Source organism: Pleurodeles waltl, chromosome 2_1, assembly GCF_031143425.1.
Source record: "Pleurodeles waltl isolate 20211129_DDA chromosome 2_1, aPleWal1.hap1.20221129, whole genome shotgun sequence".
Lineage (NCBI taxonomy): Eukaryota > Metazoa > Chordata > Amphibia > Caudata > Salamandridae > Pleurodeles > Pleurodeles waltl.
In genome coordinates, this window is record NC_090438.1 from 888,213,030 (window position 1) to 888,236,138 (window position 23,109).

At 46.7% G+C, this 23,109-nt stretch overlaps 1 protein-coding gene across 1 annotated transcript in view; it reads right to left on the reverse strand.

Annotated features, from left to right (window-relative positions):
- The window catches only part of CARMIL1 (capping protein regulator and myosin 1 linker 1), a 993,695-nt gene that overhangs the window by 28,120 nt on the left and 942,466 nt on the right, over positions 1–23,109 (reverse strand). Inside the window, exon 37 of the mRNA XM_069218803.1 lies at positions 17,683–17,829. Coding sequence (XP_069074904.1) covers positions 17,683–17,829 — 147 coding nt within the window. The remainder of the gene's footprint in view (positions 1–17,682; positions 17,830–23,109) is intronic.

The following is a 23,109-nucleotide window of genomic DNA, read 5'->3' on the forward strand; positions in this document are numbered from 1 at the left end:
TTATGTCCCTGAGACATCGGATCAGGAGGCCAGCCAAGTAACCCTTGGAGTCACTCTTGGGTCTGGGTTCGAGTGATTTAGGTCAAGTCCTTCTCACACAAGCAAGAGAGCAGCAGGTCAGCACAGCTAAGTAGGAGTCCAGCAGAGTGGCAGTCCTTCAGCAGCACAGCAGTCCTTCTTCCTGGCAGAGTATCCGCAAGTCCAGACGTTTACTGAAGTGGTGGTGTCTAAGGATCAATGCTGATACCCAGTGGTGCCTGTGAAGTAGGGGAGACTTTAAAGACAGGCCACTGAAGTGCACAAAGGTCTTGCCCTTCCTGCCCTGGCTCCAGACTCCCTACACAGGGGTTTACACCCCTTTCTGTGAGGACAGGAAATAGCCTATTAAGGTGTCAGTAAAACTTCAGAATTGCAATTAAAGATCCGACATCACTATAAGGGGGGATTTTAAACTGTGATTCCAGAGACACCAAACTTGAAAGAATTATCTCTTCCCATTTACAAATTACCCTTATAAGTTGTAATAAGGCAACTCCAATGTTATTCTATGGATAAGATAGCCTTTGCAGTAGTAAACAACAAATTTAAGAGTTTTTCACTACTAGGACATGTAAAACTTAAAAGTGCATGTCCTGGGTTTAAATACATTGCACCCTGCCCTCTGGGCTGTCCAGGGTCTACCCTAGTGGTGTCTTATACATAATAAAAAGTAACATTTGCACCAGCGAAAGGGTTATTCTGCCAGGTAAACATGGCAGTGTAATACTGCACATACCGGCCCTGCAAAGACAGTTCTAAGCCATGGTTAGAGGGCTACTTAAATGGGTGGTTCAATCAGTGCTGTAGGCCCACTATTAGCATTTAATGTACATGTCCTGGCCTGGGTACATGTAGTGCACTTTAATAAGGACTTATAAGTACATTAAATATGCCAAATGGGGCTAAGCTAATATTACCATATTTAGAGGCAAGAGCACAAGCACTTTAGCACTCATTAGCAGTGGTAAAGTGCACAGAGTCCTAGGGCCAGCAAAAACAAATTCAGCAAAAAGGGTAGGTGGTAGGCAAAAACGTTTCAGATGACCCTGCAGAGAGGGCCAGCTCCAACAGGCTTGGTAGAACGACACATTTATGATCTTTCATAAAAGCCTTAATAACAGGGATTTTGAAGAGTGTTCACTGTTCTGAATGCATGCAACAGCAGCTAAGTGTAGCCAAATTGATGTGTAGGCTAAACCAGACTTCTTTAAATAAAGGAGGCAACAGATAATGTCTTGCACCATAGGCATACAATAGTTTATATGGCTTAGAGTACAATAGTGGACAAAATGCTTCTACTTAGCAGTATAGAAGGTACACAGAGTGGGCCTAACAACTTCCCTGAGTATTTCCATGCACTCCCAATGTAGGCAAAGATAACCAAACTCTAAGACCTCAGGAGCTAAATCACCAGCTTGGGCTGTCTGAGGTCTGGGTATCTAAATGCTGTGGATTTGTTTTAAAAGGTTTGGCCTGTAGGGAGCTTTTCATGAGTGGAAATTAACATCTCCAGGTGTCTGGCCTACGTTGGAGCCACCAGGATGAGGGTGAGGGATACAGTATCAGTACGAGAAAAAGAAAGCATGTGCAGAGTCCCTGACCAGTTCATCCACGAAGCACTGCCCATTGAATGGGGATGTGGGAATAGATGATGTGGAGATCACACCGATGAGATGGCCCCATACTCTGCACTGTCATGTTGCTGAGATGTGCTCCCCAGCTGCCTACGGATGGTGATGGTCACCTGCAGATCTGGGTTTGCATTGCAACAGATTGTTGCTGTTCCAATAATGCAGAGAACGATGGGGGCTGCCTCTATTAATACTGGATCTTCCAACTGACCAACCGCTTGTGACCTCTGGCCTGACAGGCACTTCTGAAACTGGTGCATATGGAGCCTTGCGTATGACACTGTCATAATAGATGAGGCTATCATTCCAAGGCTGTGTATTACCGTGCAAACAGGAAGGGGACAGAGTGGCTGAAAAGGAGGCAGAAGCTGTTGGAAAGCATGTATCCATTGGATGCTACAGTATGCTTTGCCCACAAATGCATGTTGGACTGGCTCTAGGAAAGGTTGCACTTGGAGCAGCTCCAATTGTGACTTAGTGGTGATCACTCTAAAGCCCAGGCCATGCAGGAGGGAAATTACAGCCTGTGGGCTAGGCAGTCTTGTCTGCATGTAGTCTTGATCGGTCAGTCCTCTAGACAAGAGAAGGCATCAGTTACTCACCTCCTGAAATGTGTAGCTACCACTGTTAAGCACTTGGTGAAGTACATTGTCATGGTGTCTGCAAAGGGTAGAACTTTTAATTAGTAGTGTTGACCATTTACCATGACAGGTAGCACTGATGAGCAATGAACTGAGATGTGAAAGAAGGTGTCCTTCAAGCCTAGTGTGGTCATTAAATTCCTTTGCTGCAGCAGGGGGATGACATCCTGTACAGTGACCATGTGAAAATGTTCTGAAAGAGGTATCAGTTGAGAGGCTGGAGATCGAGGTCTGGTGTGAGGGCGCTATCATTTTTGGAAATGAGGAAGTATAAGTAATGTTGAAGGGCACTTGCTTTCTGGCTCTCTTGAGTCACACAGATGGATTTAAAAAAAACATTGATCTGTGTTGATGATCTCCTCCCAACGAGGAAAACTGCTTTCCACCCAACAGGTTTAGTTTTATTGGAGGGGTGGGGGGATGAAGCAAGAAAGGTTTTAGAGGTAGAGGCTCCTCTACATGGAGCGCCTCTGGACCCGCTTATTGAAATTAAAGCAAAGTCTAAATTTCTGGGTTTATGGGGCGATGCAGCCCCACTTAAGTATAGGTTTATATTTGATGAGAATGACCAAAACAGTTTTTAGAAGATAACAAGCCTTTGCCAGGAATACCAGAGACTGACCTGATCTTGTAAGAGTCTCTCTTCATGAGGTCAATGGTTTGGGATGTCAACAGCTTGGTCTAGGGGGCTTGCCTATAGTTTTGGACTCCATGAGACCCCTTTAATATACTGTTGGCCATGTGAATGAGAATACTTTGAATTGGCCCACGTTTTCAATGTGAGGATGGCTCTATATTGGGGAATCCAGGCTGAGGTTTGACAGACTTCTTACCCATTTGTTCTGATATTATAGACAAAAGGCAAATCATTTAAAAAAGCCTTCAATAAAGAGGCCCCCAGCATGATTCTAATTTTGGTACTGAAATGCATGTGCCATCTGTGCTCAGTGATTTAGATTATGTAGTTTTCAAACAATGTTAATGAGCTTAGTATAACTGACTGTGCATTGTATTAGTAGGTACTCTGATCTTATCTAGTCAATAAATAACTTAGAGTGTATTTATATGCACTATCCACTCTGTTAAGTTGAAAGTAATGTGCACTCTGCTGAGAAAATGTATTTCCACAACCTGCTGCTTCATATGTTCACATTGTCTCATCATCAGTGGTACAAATAACCTTCCATTACATATTCCATACAATTGTCCCTGCCTTTGTCATTTTAGCAACTAAACTGCATTTGTATACGCTTCTTTTAGTTTCCTCACAGTACAAGTCAACTAACAGATTGATCCTACTAAGGCATCTGAAAGGAGCTTAGTACCACAAAGATTCCATCTCACTAACTGCAGTTTATAACCATACCAGTCATTGCTGACTAGGTAGCCCAGGATATTATTAATTTTCTTTATTTGTGTGTACTTGTTATCCTAATCAAATGCATATTATGCTCTACTAAGGTGAAGAAATTATCCTCTGGATCTTAGGATGAACAGCAACCAGCTACAATCTTTTGTCAGGTCCTCCAGAAGCATGGTATTTGGATAGTTTTCTGAAAAAGTCATATTTGCAGGGGTCTAATTTACAGGCATAAATAAATATGTAGATTCCCTGTGAAGATAGCAAAAGCAGCGAAAATACACTGCATGATCTTGTTAAAAGTCTCAACTTTCTGCAAGATGAGTACTGCTCCACCTTCTTGTGTTTACCCTTTGACTCAGAGTTCAACTTACCAGATGACCTCAATTGCAAAGAGGATGTGTCACTAGATTGGCCTCAATAGCAGGAATGGCTTTGCAACCTTGAATTAGAGCAGAGTGGGACTTGTCTGGCTTCTTTCAATGTTTGGCCACATAAAGCTTTGCTTCATAGTCACATATCACCTTTGGGTGCATGTGGACACACTTCTCACAGGGCTTGGGGTCATGCTCTGAGCTTAAACACCAGAGGCACACCTTGAGTGGGTCCATCTCCAAATAATTTTTATACCAGTCATGGCTTGAACCCTGTAGTGTTAGTTGAGTACATTGCTCCCTTGTACACTAGAAATTAGTTGGATAAAGCTCGTCAAACTGATGAAAAAGGAAGTGAATCTCTAGATTTGCATTTGAAGGCAAGGAAAGAAAGGAACTGATGTTGTTGTGCAGGATTGATGTTTATTTACAACCCCACTCCTTCCCTTCTGGGATGGAACAAATTCAATGATTAGTTAAGGCACCACCTGGCAGCACGTGGGAGCATTGCTATGAAAAATTTCAGCCTGGTGATATTCTAAAAATGAGGAATCTTCAGCTTGAGGTATCCTTCAAAGCACAGGTTTGGACAAAGAATCAATTTGTTTGAATTCCCTGTAAGTAAAGAAGCGGCTTAGACAGCTGAACATCCAGTTTTTCCTGCTGTTTTCTGACCTCCTGAAGATCCTCAGTGATGTAGTCTCCCTCTTTTTCTCTGACCCTGGGGAGGCCTAGGACTGGGTGTACCCTACTGCCTCCTGTGTCGATCCAGTGGCAGTGGCTCCCCAACCACCACAGCCAAGGCGCAAACGGAGGTATTGGCCAAAGCAAGGTCCCTCCCCAAACTCCCTGCCTAAAAGAGCCCCAGCTTTGAAGGAGGTTATTGAAGATTGACGCTGGGCCCTTACGACAGCAGGGTGCCTTGGTGACGGAGCAAAGACTATGGATGGAGAAGGATGCCACATATCTTCACTACTGATGGGACTCCAACACTTTGGATGGCTTTAACTGGGACTCCCAGACCCCCCCGCCCGCTGGTGACCCCAAAGACAGCTTGATATGATTACCGGTGCCTGTGGGCTGATGCAAACACTGAAGGCACATAGCCATGGCACGGACACTCAATTACCACACTGTTCACCTCTGGTGAATAGGAGTCAACATGTTCCCAATTTTTTCCCCACATCTCCTTCCTCACTTGGCTTGGTTAACACCTATGGCCAAGCTCAGCATTACAAAAAAGAGATCATTCTCGGCAAACTTGCCTGTGGACATCACATGCACTCCCACGGCCAGGGCCCCTCCTTCTTTGATGGAAACCTGAATTACTCCTTTTGGGCATATCGCCGTTTGCAATAGGTTCCCACAGTTGTTGTTCATACCTGTTGTTATGATGAACACGTTACTTACCTTCAGTAATGCTTTAACTGGTAAAGACATATTCTAGTTGCAGATTCTTTACCTTTTGACTGTCTCCAGGCATCAGTCTGGATCCAGAGATTTTTCTTTGAGCAGTACCCGTTCGCAGTTAGGTCTCGTTGATCAGCTCTGCATCCCACATTGCTGCCTGACAGATTTCAAGGACTGGAACTCCATGTGCTAATGCAGTGATCGCAGCTGTTGCTTTAGTAGAATGAGCATGCAACCTTCAGGTGGCTGCTTCTTAGCCAGTGTATAGCAGATTCTAATACAGAGTACAACCCATCGGGAGATGGTCCACTTCTGTTCTGCCTGACTTCTTTTCACACTCACATACCAGACAGAGTTGATCATCCACCCAGAACTCTTTTGTACAATCAAGGTAGAACGGCAGTGCTCTTTTTGGGTCCAGGCGGTAGTGTTTCTCCTCTTCCTTAGAAGGATGTGGAGGTGCGTATAAAGTAGGCAAAGTGATGGATTAGCCTACATGAAAGGACCTGACCACTTTTGGCAAAAAGGAATCCCTAGTGCGAAGCACCACTTGTTCACGAAAGAAGGAAAGGTAGGGTGGTTAAAATGACAAGAGCAGCAGCTCACTCACCCTGTGGGCAGATGTAATGGCCACAAGGAAGGCAGTTTTCAAAGTGAGAAGCCTGAAAGGGCAGCTGTGGGTAGGCTCAAAAGGAGCACACATTAGGAATATCAGAACCAAATTCAAATCCCATTAAGGCATAATGAATGGGGATGGAGGAAACATATGAGTAAGACCTTTAAAGAACCTACTTACAAATGGAGACTTAAACAAGAAAGTTTGATCGGGCAACCTCAAAAACACAGAGACAGCAGCTAAGTAAGTAACCTTTGAGAATGCCCATATAGAGCCCTGCTGACCCAAAAAGTATAAACAAGAGAAACTCAGACCTGTCTTGCACCATGCCACTAATTTCTTTCAACGACAGGCACATACCATTTTGGTGGAGGGCCTCCTGGCTGCCAAGATAAAATTACTGACTTCAGGAGGAAGGACAGAAGCTGTCAACTGTAGCAGCTCAATCTCCATGCAAGAAGGCAGGGACTGGACAGGTTCAGATGGAGAACTTTCAGTGCTGCAACAGAAGATCCTCCCAAAGCTGCAGTCTGATCAGAGGATCGATGGCCATGCTCAATAGCTCAGGACACCAGACTCTTCATGCCCAGTCCAGAGCCACAAAGATTATTACTTGGGTCCGGTTGTTATTCTTTTTCTGGGCAGATGCCATATGGGTGGAAAGGGGTACAAGAGGTCTGAGTTCCACTCTCGATGAAAACTTTCGCCGAGCGATTGCCACCTTGGAAACTCCACAACGCAATACTGGTGACATTGGCGTTCTCTGCAGAGGCAAGCAGATCTAACCAAGGCTCTCCCCTACTGCTGAAAGAGACCTTGTGCCACCTCTGGATAGAGATGCCATTTGTGATCGACTAAGCAGGTGGCCGCCCCATCACAGGAGTGACACATCTGTCACTTCTTTCAGATCTGGTTGAGGGAGGGGGAAGGATCTGCCTCTGGCCCAATCGCTGTTCGTTAACCACCACTGCACATCTCCCACTGTTCCCTCCAAAATCTGGACCATGTCAGAGAGATTACACTGATGCTGCGCCCACTAGAAGTCCATGTCCAACTGCAGAGCCCACATATGCCATGAGGCCCAGCAACCTCAGAGTCATTCTCACCGAAATCCAGGATAGAGGCTTAAACATTGGTATCGTAGCCTGAATATCGTGGACTCGCTACTCAAGAGGATAAGTCTGAAACTGTACTGTGTACAGAACAGCTCCGATGAAAGGGAGCATCTGAGAAGGAGTTGTGTGTGACTTCTGCTCGTTTATAGTGAACCCCAGCAAATGCATGAGGTCTGCTGTAGTCTGGAGGTGGGAAACGACAGCTTGGGGTGAGCCTGCCTTCAACAGTCAGTCATCGAAGAGGAAGGCTGAAACCCCTGACCTGCGCAGATGAGCTGCGACTACCCCCATCACCTTGGTAAACACCAGAGGGGTGCTAGTAATGCCAAAAGGCAGCACAGTGAACTGAAAGTGTTTGTGGCTTACCATGAACTGCAAGTTACATCTGTGGGCAGGCAGGACAGTGATAACAAAATAAGCGTCCTTCAAGTCCAACGCTACCATCGAGTCTCCTGGGTCCAGGGCAGATAAAAACTGAGGCAGAGTGAGCATTTTGGACTTCTCCTTCATCAGAAAGAAATGGAGGGACTGAAGGTCTAGGATTGGGCAGAAGCCCTTGTCCTTTTTGGGCACCAGGAAGTAGCAGAAATAACAACCTTGGCCTACTTCGGGCACAGGGACCCGATCTATGGCACTCTTGGCGAAAAGAGCGGTAACTTATTCTTGGAGAAGTGTGAAGTGATCCTCCATCATCCGACCATACGAAGGTGGCATGGATGGAGGGGCAGTCTTGAAGGGGAGGGAGTAGCCCCTTCAGACTATCTGCAAAACCCACCTGTTTGATGTGATGGACTGCCAATGGAGCAGGTGATGGCAGATCCTGCTTCTGACTGGTGAAGGCGTGGGGAAATGTCAGACTAGGAAGGTTTAGAGGCAGCTGCAGGAGGGTGGGGGCAGTGGACTGGCCAGACCGCTGGCTCCTTGATTCACAAGGACAATGAATCCTACGTCCCCGGCCACACAGGATGAGCAGCGTGTGCATCACAGTGGCTGGAAGGGAACAGACATGGTTGGACACCCCTTCCATAGCCACGAAAGGGGTGAAAAGCAGACTAAGGTAGACAAGCGGCTGCCATGAGCTACAAGGATCTGGCCGTAGCCTGAGAATTCTTGATGCGCTTGAGCACAGAGTCTGCTTTGTCTCCAAAGAGATGGTTGCCATCAAGGAGCATGTCCATAAGGGTGGCTTGGACATCACCCAAAAAGCCAGACATCCTCAACCAGAAACGGTGCCTAAGGGCCACTGCCGATGCACCTTCTCTTCCAAGTGAGTCAGTCATATCCAGTACACATTGAATCGTGAACTTCGCTGCGTCTCTCCCATCAGCAACTGCTTGAGAAATTAAAGCCCAAGCCTCCTCTAGGGACCTGTGGCAGCACTAGTGAAACCCTCACCCACAAGGCGAGGAAATATTGGCCCAAAAGGTGTGCGGTGTTAACGGACCACAATGCCAGACCGGCAGATGAAAACATCTTCCCAAGTGCGTCCAGCCTCTTGTACCCCCTATCCGTGGGTGCGGAAGGGAACATGCCCTGGGAAGTTGAGGCTTGAATACCCAAGCTCTCGGGGGTGGTGTGTGTGCCAGGAAACCATGGTCGCCTGGGGCAGGGAAATGGTGGCAGGCAATAGTCCTGTTGACAGAAGCCCATGTTCTGGGTTTGGACTAAGTACCCAGAAGGAATTACATGAGGGCTTCATTAAAAGGGAGAGGGGGGTTCAGAGGATGAAGCCGCAGGCTGAAGCACCTCTGTCAGGAGGTTATTCCTGACTGCAACCAAAGGCAACTCGAGGCCCAGGACCTCGGCTGCTCTCCGCACAGCCATGAAGTTCCATCCTCCACAGCCACGGTAGGGGAGAGAGCATGCCAGTATCTGGGGAGGTATCTAGTCCACTGGCTTCACCCAAGTCCGCACGTCCGTCCATGGGGTCTTGAAGCTGGTATTCTAAAGGGTCCCATGGCCCCTCCCCTTTCTTACAGTAGCCTAGCCCATAATAATAGGGCCCAGGATCAAACATAGGGGGCAAGGCCCCTACTGGAGTCGGCGTCGTATGATGCCCAGCCGGCTACGTTTCTGCAATGAGAATAGGGGCAGTGCCGCTCAGGGGCACAGGAGGTGCCAGGTGCGTCAATGTTGTAAACGGCGCCAGGGATGGTTGTGGTGATAAGTCTGGCACCAGTTTGAAACCAGGAATGAATCCATGGGTGCCCTTTGGAGCTGAGGCTGAAGCCATGGAATTCGAAGGGCCCTCTTCTGACTCCACAGGGCCCAAAGGCACACCAGATGACTCAGACTGCCCCATAAATGAGGTAACAAATGAGGCCTTATCACATTATCTCAGCTATGAAGGGGTCGCTCTGGCTTCTGGAAACTCGGAGAAGAGTGAAGCCGGCCAAGACGTAGGCTTTGCTGATGGAGGCTTTGAGTGATGACACTCCTCCTTCCTTGTCTCGTCGGCCGATGGATGGGGTGAAGTTGAAGAACATTTCGCCTTCTTCGACTTCTTCTTATGCCTCGAATTAGCTGAACGTTTCCGAGGACTTGGAGTGGGATGAAGATGACGGGGGCTTAGCGACCGATCTGGAGACCTTCCTTTTGACTGAGATTGGGACTTACATGGGGCACAGAGCCAGGCCGCCATGAGCTTTAGGGACCGCTCGCTTAAAAGCCTTTGGATTCATGTCCTGGCAATCGGAGTACGACTTCAGGTCATGGTCATGCTCCAGACACCAAAGGAACACGAGGTGCAGCACATCTGTCACTGACATCAACTGATGACAGGACCCGCAGGGCTTGAACCCAGTCTTCCTAGAGGACATCTTAGATGCACCAGAAGTTATACAACAACAAAAGTAGAAAAAGACCAGTCAAAAAATGACTGACGGATAGCTCTCTTCAGATCAGCTCTGGCTAGCATTGAAAGAAAAGAAGTCAGCAGGCCGGGGTGATGCCTACTTAGGACCTGCGATGTCAAATCCAGAGCGGGTGGTGCCGACAACGGGCACAGAGCCGATCAATGCCCTTATCTGTGCGCAGGGTACTACTCAAGAAAAATCTCGGGATCCAGACTGATGCCTGGGGAAATTCAAAAGGTGAGAAATATACAACTAGAAGTAACTATCAGATACCTGTTTTTCCTCCCCCACACCTTTGCCATAGACACAAGGGGCAGGTTTGTCCTCGTGAAGGACCGACTGCAGGGCTCTTGGGTCCGGTTGGGGTGTACCTATGCTCCAAACGTGAGTCAGGGACCCTTCTGGAATACGCACTCTTGTGACCTAGCACAAAAAACACATAAGCTGTGGGATCTGGGAGGAGATTATAATTGTGTGCTTTATTTGCACTTGGACCACTTCCACCCACCACTCCCTTGACCTCCCCCACATAGCCAGACAGACTGGTTCACAGCGTGGGTCCACCAAAGGGCTCTTGCAGCCTTCAGGAGGGCTCAATACCCCATATTTGTCTATATGTGCACCTCAACTGTATCCTCTGCTCCCACGACATTCTGGGTTTGGTACAACATATGGACTACCTAGGTCGGGTGGTGTCTGATCACAACGTACACATAACTGATGTGTAATGGAATAACCCACTCCCCTCAAAGCTCACATGGGGTCTCCCTAGAGACTGCTTGGAGAACCAAATACTTCAGGACACCCAAGGGTACCCCCCAGTACTTCACAAAAAAAACAAAAAAATACACCTTTGCATCTACTAGATCAGTGAAATGGGCCGCTTTCAAAGTATAAACAAGGGTGATGTGTCTACAGGAGGTGATGGAGGTACACAAGACCCTAGACAGGGAGATCAGGAGCATGGAGCAAACACTACCGGCATTAGAGAGGGAGACGGATGGTAATGCTACTCGCGGGCCAGTGCTGACCCAGGTTAAAAAGCAACACGCTGCTCTCTTGGAGCATTAGCAGTGCAGACATCCGGACGTTTACTAGCCTGGCTTATTCGCTGCGATACCAGCCTGAGTCTCATATTAGAAATCTTTGCCCCTGACAGGGAAACTCTCTACAGACAGACCAGCATCCTGGGTGTGTTTTTAGATTACTACTCTACCTTATGCAAAGCGCCTCTCCTCCCTGCTGACGGTGAGGTGGACACCTGTCTGTCAGACTACCTATTTCTAACATCACAGTGACAGCCCACGAGAGTTTAGACACACTGATCTCAATCCCAACATGAATCAAGCCATAAGCAACCTTGCTAGAAACAACCCCTGGCCCTCAAAGGCCTGCTCATTGAGTACTACTCCCCCTTTGCCGCGCTTAACGGAGATGTACAACAAAGCCTTAAATACGGGGCAGTTGCAACCATCCATCCATGAATCCCTTTTGGTCTCCCTTCCCAAGCCTGACAGGGACCCAGCCAATCTGTCCTCCTATCAGCCAATTGCCATCCTAGGCGTTGATTATTAGATAATGGGAAAAATTCCAGCAGACAGATACACAAGTTCTTCCTGAGCTCATCCACCCGATCAGAACACTTTGCTCCTGGCCGCTTGCATCCTAAAACATTAGACGTCTCTTTTATGTACAGGCCCAACCCTCAAACCAGTTTTCCCATGCACCTGTCTGATTTTAGGCCTTCAAACGGCGTGTGACACGCTCAAGTGGAATTATAGACTCACATGGGCAACGCATCCTAAACTATACAAGACTGCTTACACTAAACCCATATCCCGGGTGCGCCTTGGGCGGCTCACCTCACTGTCCTTTTCTGTAGGCAGGAGGACCAGACAGGGATGCCCCTTGTCGCAGCTGCTCTTTGCAACAGCGCCCTTCACTATCTGCCTTCATAGGGATCAGCAGGAAAGGGGAATCTCTTTGGCCGATGGCATGTATGCGGTGTCCCTTTAGGCAGATGATCTGCTGCTTTATCTCCAAGATGTTCGCTCTAACCTTACACTCATTAATGCCACAATTACACGCTTTTGCCCTAGCAGTGGGCCTCTATGTCATCTGTTCTAGTTGAGCCCTACTCCCCTGGCAGGGCATTGAGGTCGAGAAAGGCATGTCTTAAAACTCCTCAGAGCGAGATGGGGAGGTTTCTCTTTCTCGTATTTAGCCCCCAGTTATGGGCCAAATTCAGTGTTTATCCACTGTGCTCCAATGCTACCCCATGTCAAGTGTCGCTAGGGGAGCCATGGCTGGGGGATCCACTTGGCTGGCAGGGCACCACACTTCAATATTTTGAGGTGCACCTCAATCACTTAACTGCCAATTTATTTGATGGGAACTTGGGCAAAGGCCCTGTCATCCCTGAGGCCAAGGATGAGGTTCTGGAAACAGCTTCCATTAGCTGTGACAGGGAGAGTTGCCCTGTCGACTATAGCAATTCTCTCAAAACTTCGGTATTAATTTGCCTATCTCCTCCTTGTTCCACCGATCTTTTTTTAGGGAGCTGGACACCCTCCTAAGAGAGCTCATAATTGGTGCCATATGTCACCAATAGAAGTGGCAAAGCTTCAACTGCAAAAGGCATGGGTGGGCCGACTGAGTGCCCCTTCTTTTGAGGCCTACTACCTGGCAGCTGAGCTGCAGGGGTGATCTCGCTGGCCAGCAGGGTCATGTCAAAGGACAGGCACCCTCACATTGACCACAGTTAGAAGTTTTCTACTCCCAAATCAGACACTGTCATCTTTATAGATGATAATGGCCTGGAAATGCATCGCCAGGATGCATTTTTTCACACTCCACATTTCAGCGTATGCCCCAGCGTTCCTGCTACAGGGCCTGCAATGGCCACCAGAGTCATACTCTATGACAGACCTGCAGCACTGGCATGAGCACTACTTAGCTATGATAGGAGATCTCTTTACTGATGGTCACTTGCTCACCTTCAATCAACTCGTCGCAGATTATGGCATGCCACCAGGCCAATACCCAATATATAGACAACTCTGCAACACATGCTGGACTCTCTGGTCCACAGTAGATGAGGAGCCCTCCGTCCATGCAGTTTTACAAGCGCTGCTCCAAATGGGAGAGGGGTGGAACCTCATCACTTGGATTTATAAAACGATCAGAAAACATAAGGGGTTCTCACTAACAGAGTTAAGCAGCAGGTGGGAAGATGATATCAGTAGTATTTTACATGACAAGGAATGGGAGCAGGCCCTGGAATTCCCCCAAAAGTTATCTCAGAATGCAGTTTAAAAATGTCACATTTTCCATCCTACATTAGTCCCATCTCACCACTGACCAGCTTAATTGCTACTGCCTTCATGCACACCTGTCTCAGCCGATATATGTCACATGCTCTGGTCCTGCCCTTCCCTCTCAGCATTTTGGCTTTCCATACACGCAACCCTACGTGACGTTACAGAGCTGCCCAACATTTACTTGTGGGAGGCATGCACCCTGGGCATCTTCAAGCGCAAGAAGTGTCTTAGGGTATGCACCCACTTTGCCAGCATGGCCCTCCTGCTAGCAAACAGGGCCTTGACTATGCACTGGAGTGTGGCATTGTCAACATCTGTGGCAGTGTGGTATGGGGTGGTGTGCAAATGTGGGAGGGCTGAAGTGGAGGCTCTTTGCTACAAAGAGGTTCATCGCTTACACAAAAGCCCCATCTCCAGTGCCAGGGACACTTTACTATATCAGTTCTGCCATCTGCCACGCTCACTGGCTCCTCTCCTGTCCCATGACAGGTGCCTATAGACTTCCTACCCCCCACCTTAGTGGGCCCAACCAGTCCGGAATCTGACTCCACGTTGACGTTCGGGAGGGCTTTTCCTCTACATAGTACATACATCTGGTTCACGCACACACTGCCTCGCTGGCATCCTTTTGTGGGCTGCACTCTCCACTGCCCCTGATCCAGTGGCTGAGATCCAGATGGCACCTTCCTCTGGAGCCCAACTGCCACTGTCCTGCCAATGCTTGTCCTGATTTTTACATACCTGGACCATTCTTTCCACCTTCCTCTAGTTTACTCTCAATTTCAAGGGCAATTTCCACAGATATGAAGACAACCTTACCTATACAAAATGAGCACACACCCACAACACTCTTATCACTTGGATTGTGCAGGCCCTGCCTGTAAGGTTGCCAGTGAGTTGATGTCTCCACGGTACTGCACTGAGTTACTGATGTATCTATACACTGCTGTTGCCCTCACTGTGGATGATCTGTATTACTGTGACCCTATATTTCCTTAAGGAAACTTAATAAGGACAGTTTAAAAAAACGACAGGCTCACATAGTAAGAAGCAAAGTAGTGGGAATGACTCACACACCACAAGTAAGTCTGGATCCAAGACCAACAATGGTTCATGTTATATGGAGAAGGGCTTAAAGCCCAAAGACTTCGGAGGAAATGTCACAAAAAAAATTGCAAGCTATTCAACAAGTCTGAATGAAAACTTAGAAATTGCAACAACTCTTGTTTCCATTGTAATGAAGAAGTTGAAAAAGGTACTGGGTCACCAATGACCCTTTAGGTAGTTCAGATGTCACTTCTGAAGAAGTAACGCAGCTTCCTCTGTAACCTCATTGGATCTTATACTGCATTTATCACATATGTAGTTGGGGAAAAGTTTTATATCCAGTCTGGTGTCCGCAAAGGTAGTTCAATCAAGAAAGCTACAGAGCAAGTAGGACACCCGGATGGTACTGTCCATCTCCCAGAACATTGTTCCAACTTATATCCTGCTTTAAGGAGGTGGCCAAATGGATGGCTCGGGTTGCCTTAAAATTTATGAGCACAAAATTGAGATCATGTTTTTGGGCAACAACTTTAACTATCAGTCGCTCTTACCATGGCCAGACTGTTTGGGAAAGACACCTTGCATCACAAAACCCCATAAAGAGCTTGGGTGTCTGGCTAGACAACACTCTCACTATGGAATTCCAATTAAGGAAAGTCTCAGCAAGTTGCTATGGCATACTCAGAATACTTAGGAAAATGTTAAATGTCCTCCCTTTCCTTGCCAGAAGGCTTATCATACAGACACTGGTAATATCTTGTTTGGATTATGGTTGGTATGGAATTCGTTGTATTTTGGTTCCCTGTGTTACGAAATCAAGAGGCTACCGGTTATACAAAATGCAGCAGCTCGCCTCCTGTTAAATATTCCCAGGCATCAGTCAGCACAAAGTGCGCTGATAGAGATTCATTGGCTCCCAATTAAATAGCGGGTGCAGTTTAAGTCCCACTGTATTGTGCATATGGCCTATCATAATAAAGGCCCATAGCTATTACTATCTCTAGTTAAGCCAATTACCCCCGGCAGGGCACTGAGGTCTGCAAAGGCATGTCTCATGATGGTTCCAAAACTCCTCAGAGCAAGATGGGGAGGCCACTCTTTCTCATATTTGGCCCCCAGTCATGGAGCTCCTTGCTGATCAGATTGCGCCATATGGATAAAAAAACTACAATTAAAAAATCACTGATAGCTTGGCTGTTTGGGAACTAGTTGTCCTACAGTCTCAGTCCACAGATTCAGTGTGGGCAGATGCTGGTTTGTTCTTGGCGCTGGGAAGCCTTAGGGTAGCCATGTGCTGTACAAACCCAAAAAACTAGAATAGAACAGAACAAGTATGCTTTACAAAGTATAATTAATGCTCACTGATTCAAAGACACAGCAGAAAAGACCAGACCACGAAGTCTAATGAGTGTTCTCATTTTCCTACCTAGCATAGTACCTTTGGACAATAGTTCATCTCCAGCTTGCTCCAACGCTGACCCTTTACGTATTGCAGATCATTTGAAATGTTTATTCTAGCTCTGCTCCCTTTTATATATTTCAATTTTCACTTACAGTGAGTCCTTTTCTCACTTTCCTACCGCTCATAAATATGAAAAAGCTACTGCATGGGTGACTCCTCAGGGTTTCCTGCCCATGCTTCAGCCTGTGTGTTGTCCTGCACATGAGAGGGTACAAATAGCCAATTGTGGGAGATGTCCTGGTCTAATAACAATATAAAAACATACAGACATATGCCCAAATAACTCCAAAGTACCTGGGCTGCAAATTTTCACAATACAAACATGGTATCCTGTGCATTTACTTTGTTAAGCAGCGTGGTCTCAGATGCAAGTGCCCTGGGCTAATGCAGATCACAAGCGACATGTACTTGGAAACCAGAAACACTTTAGAGGAGGAGAAAGGTCCTCCGGATCTGTGCAACACGCTAACTGAGCATTTCACGCAGAGAGAAGCTTCCACCGCGGTTGAACCTTGCATGTTTTTTGACAACCAGATGTTCTCCCTGTATTTAAGGTGCTTCGTACTTCTGTCTTCCTAGTCCTGAAGAGGCCTGTTAAATAAATCTGGCCAAAACATGTTGACAATATGTACAGGAGGAGTCACTTGTGAAAATCTAAGAAATTAAAGAATTATACAGACTTTAAAACAAGTAGAGGGCATCAATGCCCACAAATATAATTTTTGTGATGACTACCACCATGTGGACTGCACACTGACTAAAGGGTGCAACCACACCCTGTTTGCAATATTTTTACATTTTTGAATTTGTGTTTTGTTTTGTGGTGATGGGTTTCATAATATAAAAGTATTTTAACTGTGCTCCAGGGACTTGTTTGTTAACTGGAAACACTACAAGGACTGTCATTTATAGGTGAATAAAAGACCCAGTGTCAAACTGAATATTTCACTGTGGCTAATGCTGATTATGTGATTAATCCCTACTGGTCTATTAACAAGGCAGAACAGTCAGACCAGTCTTCCAACTAAGCCCACAAAAACACTCCGCTCTCTGAGGTGACATCTCCAGTAATCATAAACCTTGAACATCCTGCTTTCGGTGTTTAATTTCAACTTTTACTCTAAACAGAAAATTATATTTCAGAGGACAGACTATAAGCGGAGCAACTGCCAGGACAGTCTGCAAGTGATACCACCCTTATTCCTGCCACTCCCCGGTACACGTAACATAATGGTGAAGTTCATGAAGGGCAGATGGCACTTCATTTTTTCAAAGAAAAAAACACTCTTATTTTGGGTGGGACAAAATAATCCAATAAGCGGTAGCTTCTCAACATTCCAACTAAAACAAATTTTAAATGACAGTGTCTGGTATAGAGGGTTGCACTACGACTGTCCCTTGACCATGCTCAAGTTACACAATCCAATATACAGAAAATTCTCTTGCCGCACATGCATCATGCCATGCACCCAACGCTCTTACCAGATGTACCATGATGACAGAAAACAGCCAAAAACATTTAATTCATTGTTTGGCTGTAATAAAGGTAAAATGGATATAGACACACCACAGTAATGCAGGTGGAAAGAGAGGCATGTTCGTAGAAGTCAAAACCACCTATATCATTAAATGCCATGCAACAACATTTAGTAGGTAGGAAACAAAGACATGAAGGGTTTTAAACTCTGCACAAGATTACAAGGGCTTGGCACCGGCAGTTAGAAAATGATTTTTTAGGAGATATCCAGACTATGTGAATGTTTGCTCATGCCACTTCTGTGTTAGTGGAGAAAGAAAATGTAGACGTCTAACCAGGTTTGGGCTGTGACTTCCTGCGTTCTTGGGCGCCCACTTCATTTTCTGCACTAGTAGAGGACTGCCTTGGAGTTCGTTTCACTGGAGTGGGGGGCTTGTCAAACTCCACCTCCGAGTCCCGTTTGCTGTGATCACCAGTTTGTTCTAGCAAGGAAAGTCATTGTTTTTAAGATTAAAAATTTGCACACACATTCGTAAAGGGGTTAATACAACTTCAATGCACCTAAAAAAGCTTCCGTGGGGGGTTATACCACATTACATCAATACACAGTCTCTTTATTTGGCAGAAAATGTCTCTCCCAACTAAAATGATTTGCAAACCACCCACCTGCCCACCCAGTTCATACTACATACACAGTGCATGGAATCATCAACAACTAATTGGAGAATGTAACTATTCTTTAAAAGAGAAGGCATATTACATGTAACCAAAAATAGCAGCAGCACCATTTTAAAATGTCAAATGCAAAAACAGATGCTCTAAAAAGTCAATGGTAATTTATGTTGTGGCTGAGAAATCTTTGTACAAATTCAAAATATTTTAAAGAGATAGTAAATAATTCATATAATACATTTTTTAATAAAAAAAAAACAGCCACAGAACATGAGTATTTAAAACATGTTTAAGTACTCATTGGTAATAGGAGATAAATTCTGAGATTTTCTACTAGGACTCAGTTGTCAAAATAGGAGAGAAACAGAGTGAATAACGATTGTCCTGAAGTTTCTCAACCAAATGCAGTAAACCTGCTCTTGAATATTCAACAGCCGCTTATAGTGAGGAAAAAAACATTTCATCAAGTCCTAATGGTAATCTCAACTTCTGGATGAGAAAGAATGCAAGGGCACAATGCAAATCTGTTAGAAATGGGGTTTCTGGTTGGCTAGGGTATGCACCTAAGCCAGGCGAAACCCACCCTCTAGTCAGGGAAAGTAAGTTACACACCAAAGATAACCTGTGCTCACTCCCTGGTAGCTGGTGCAGAGCAGCCCGGCTTATCCCCAGAGGTCATATGAAAAGCGTTTGCACAGCACACTCACACCAGTGACACAATAAATACACCACAAATGAGACTCCACAACGGGTAATGACACAAGTCAATAATTACTTATTAGGAAGACCTCTCCCAGTCTTTCCTGCTTAATGACTACTCACTGCGCCGCTGCTCATGATCACTCTGGGCGGTAGTGATGAGCTGTCGGGCCAGCCTCCACCCACAATCCCAGTTGGTTATTGTGAGGGGTGCCCAACACTCAGAAGCGACCGCATGGCTCCCTAGGCCGAGTGAGTTGCGTCTTGATGGCTGGTATGGTGGCAAGCACAGTGACAAATCTTCTCGTATTCGGCATGCCAGGTAAGTGTAAGTGCTGCCTTGCTGACACGTGCACGGATCCCAGGACACTCCGGGGCGATCCTGGAACTTTTTCCTTCAGTGGTTGGGTGCTCCAGCAGGTCTCCTTGTGCTGGGCCCCCAGCAGGATGACTGAAGCCCTTTACCTGCACTTTAAGCGCTCAGCGAAAACTATGGGGGTCATTATGATCCGGGTGGTCTTCTGACCGCCAGGGCAAAGGTGGCGGTCTCACCACCAACAGGCTGGCGGTGAAGACCGCCACATTATGAGTGTGGCGGGTTGGCCTCTGCCAACCCGCCACATCTCCACTCACACCGCCATGGCAGTCGGAGCCGCTGGACTGGAGATCTCCAACTTGGTGGTCCACAGAAGACCGCTGGCGGCATTAGGAGCCGCCTTTCCACCAGGGTTTCCGCGGCGGTAGCACTGCCATGAAAACCCTGATGGAAAGGCTACCGGTGACAGGGAATTTCTTCCCTGTCACCGGTAGATGACTCCCCTAACCCCCCAGCAAGCACCAAGTCACTATACCCCCAGACACAGCACCCCCCTTTATCCACCCTCTCCAGACACAGTGTCCCCTTCGTCCACCCCCCTCCAGACACAGCACCCCCTCCCCTTCCCTCATCCCCCTCCAGACACATCGCCCCCCACCCTGCATACATGCACACAGACACCCACACACACCACGCATACACTCTCACCTACACTTACATACACGCATTCACTCACACGCATCCATACTCACATTCACCTCAGCATACATACATGCATTTAACCATGCATACTCACACCCATCCTAACATGCACAGTCACACCCATCCTAACACACATACTCACATGCATACACACTTCCAAGCATATACACACTCACTTGTACATTCAGACACACATACAACTAGGCATACACACATTTGTGCCTACCCACAGACAACACTCACTTACAGGTGCACACACAACACCCCTCACCCCCTGACCCCTCCCCTGTGGGACGATTAACTTACCTGGACCGTGAAGGAGGTCGTCCAGCAGGAAAGGGGCACTTCCAGTGCCGACAGCGCCATGCCATCAGGACACCTCCACACAGTATTACTGTCCTTCTGGCAGGGTAGGGCCGGTGGTGGAACCGCCCCACTGCCTCTGCCCGCCAGCACGACTACACCGGGATTTTCACCAAAAGTGTGGTGGAAAGCCAGCAGTACCCATAAAAAGATGGGCGGAAGACTGCCAGCACTGGTGGCCTTCTGGCACCCGTGGCTTTGGCGGTCTTCAAGGAAGACCGACAATGTCATAATGAACACCTTTGTGCCTAATCTCTAATTTCCCATGTGCTCACAGAGAAATAAGGTACACCTCACATACCTGAGGCTAAAAGAAGCACTCACCATGCACTGTTAAGGGAGAGACAGGCAAGGAGCTGAAGTCAGCGCACCAAATGTGTTAATTAGAAAGTTACAGGTCAGGCCAGCAAGCCCTTGGAGAACACATAGATGTGGGAACTAGAGTTGCAGAAGGCCAGCTCACCAAAGCAAGCAGTGGCGGTTGCTCCTGACAGTCCAGCAGTGCCAGTGAAGTCCAAGTCAGGGAGCAGCTGGCATCAGGGCAACACACAGAACAGCAATCTAGTAAGTCCCTTGAGTCACCCAGCAGTAAGCAGGCAGCAGGGCAACAAAAGAAGAGCAGTCCAGATTTGTGCAGCTCAGCAGTCCTTCTGACAAAGGTTCAGTTCCAGTTCAAAAAGTGCTCTAAAATCCTGGGGTCAGAACCCCTGTACGTATAATAAAAAATGTCTTTGTTCAGGGAGGGGCTTCAAAGGAACCCTTTCAAGTGAACACCAACCCCCATCCAACCCAGCCCTGTCTACGGACAGTATGGGGTAATCAGCCCATTTTGTAAGGGCAGGACACAGCCTAATGACATGTAAGGTGTGAACAACCCTCCCTCTCCCCAGTCCATGATGACTATCAGTATGCAGATGCTTCTTCTGTCGCACCCAGCCCCTTCTGTGTTATTGCTGTCTGGAAAGTATGCCAGGGTAGCTGTCACTCTGCCCTAGATGAGGATTGGAGTCAGACTGCAAAGCACTAGAGTTACAAGCACACAGAAAAGCCCACTTTGTAAAATCCAACTACACAAGTAAGCAGGATTTCTCACTACCATTCCAAATGTACCAAACATGCCCACACTACTCCTTAGAGATCAGACATTACCACTTAGACATATATAAGGGAATTCTCAATGCTAACCCATGAGAGGAGCAGCTCTCACAGTAGTGAAAAACAAAACTGGGACACGTAATACATACAAGTATATGTCTTAACTTTTACATATAAAGCGCCTTGCCCATTGGGCTACCTAGGGCCTACCTTAGGGGTGCCTTAGGTGTAATAAAAGTGGAGTTTGGACCCAGGAAAGTAGTTTGAGTTGGCAAGTCAATGTTGCAGTAAACTGCATACGCAGGCACTACAGTGGCAGGCCTAAGACAAGTTTGAAAGGCTACTTCTGTGGGTGGCACTATCAGAGCTACAGGCCCACTAGTACCATTTAATTCACAGACCCTGGGTATATGGCATACCGCTTTACAAGGGACTTACAGGTAAATTAAATATGTAAAACAGGTGTAAGCCAATTATGCCAAGTTTTGGGGGAGAGAGCACATGCACTTTAGCACTGATTAGCAGTGGTAAAGTGCCCAGACAAAGGCCAACACAAAAAAGGTCAGAAAAGTAGGAGGAGAAAGGCAAAAAGTTTGGAGACAACCCTGCAGAAAGGGCCATTTCTGATTCAGCATCAGAAAGAATTTCAAAGCAAATCATCAAAAAGGGAAGCAGAAAAATTATCAAGATTAACTGTAAAAAGGTAATGACTTAACTGAATCCTAGATCTTTATTTATTTTGAGTTTACTCCAGCACCCTAAACTACCCACTGGCTGTTGCAGGGTGATGACGTGTGCACAGTAAAGAACATATTGGAAGTCACAGAAGGCAAGCTTAGGAATAACAAAGTTCTACAGTATCATCTCAAAAGATATTACAGTGAATAAAATAATGCAGTAGAATGCATCGAGTCAAAATAAACAATTACTTACCTGTGGTAAATCTATTTGTGATGGCTACTCTAACCACAGATTGCTCACCACTGGAATATTCCCCAGGTGCCAGACTGGATCCAGAGGTTCTCACAGTAGTGCTCCCACACATCGACGGGTGGTGCTTTGCGGCTCCACAGAGGCCTTGTTCTGTCTCAGAAGTGACATATTAGCACCATCCTTGCAGGCAGACATTAGTCTATTGCTTGACTCTATCCACGTCCTTGGACACGAAGCACAAGATAATTGTCGGTACCAGTGTGCAGATGTCCAGCCCTGCCAAGTGCCACACATAATGAGTTAAAAAAATGCATTTCAGTCCATGTTCCTGAAAACCACACTGAACGGCAAAGTCACACAAGTAGAGATCCTCAATGCCTTGTTTTATTACTCAAGGTGCTGCGGCAACAAATGCTGTCAGACTGCATGTTACTTGGAGTGCAATCAGTGATTGTCGGTCTAGGGTTCTACAAGTGGTGGAGTTGCCATAGATACAGCAAGGCTTGGGCTCCTTGTGATGACACGGTTAAATGTCATTAGTCCCATCTTCACCCTCTGCTGTCACTTCAAGGGGCAGAAGGAAATGAAGGCCCTGCGTTCATCTGACTTCAGACTCACTTTGACAGCCTTTGCACTCGGGTAAGACTGGCTCTCAGGATGAGGAGCCCAAGTGTGGCTTGGGCTGGAAACTCATTCATAATATTTCGGGTCTCTGAGCCTCTCATCATTGCCCACAGGGCCAGAACAGTACCTTGCCCCGACAGTTCAGAGTTGCTGTTAAGTATTTTTTAATTTTTTTTTTGTTATTTCGAGAAAATAGTGAATTAGTGAATAGTGAAGTTTTGTACAGCAGATTTGTGAAAGGTCCCTGAGCTGACTCTGTGCACAACGATCAACATGCCTTCAAGTAATTTTCTTGTTTCTAATCTATAGAGATATACAGCCTGAATTAGAGTTTGGCAGAGGGGGTTACTCTCTCACA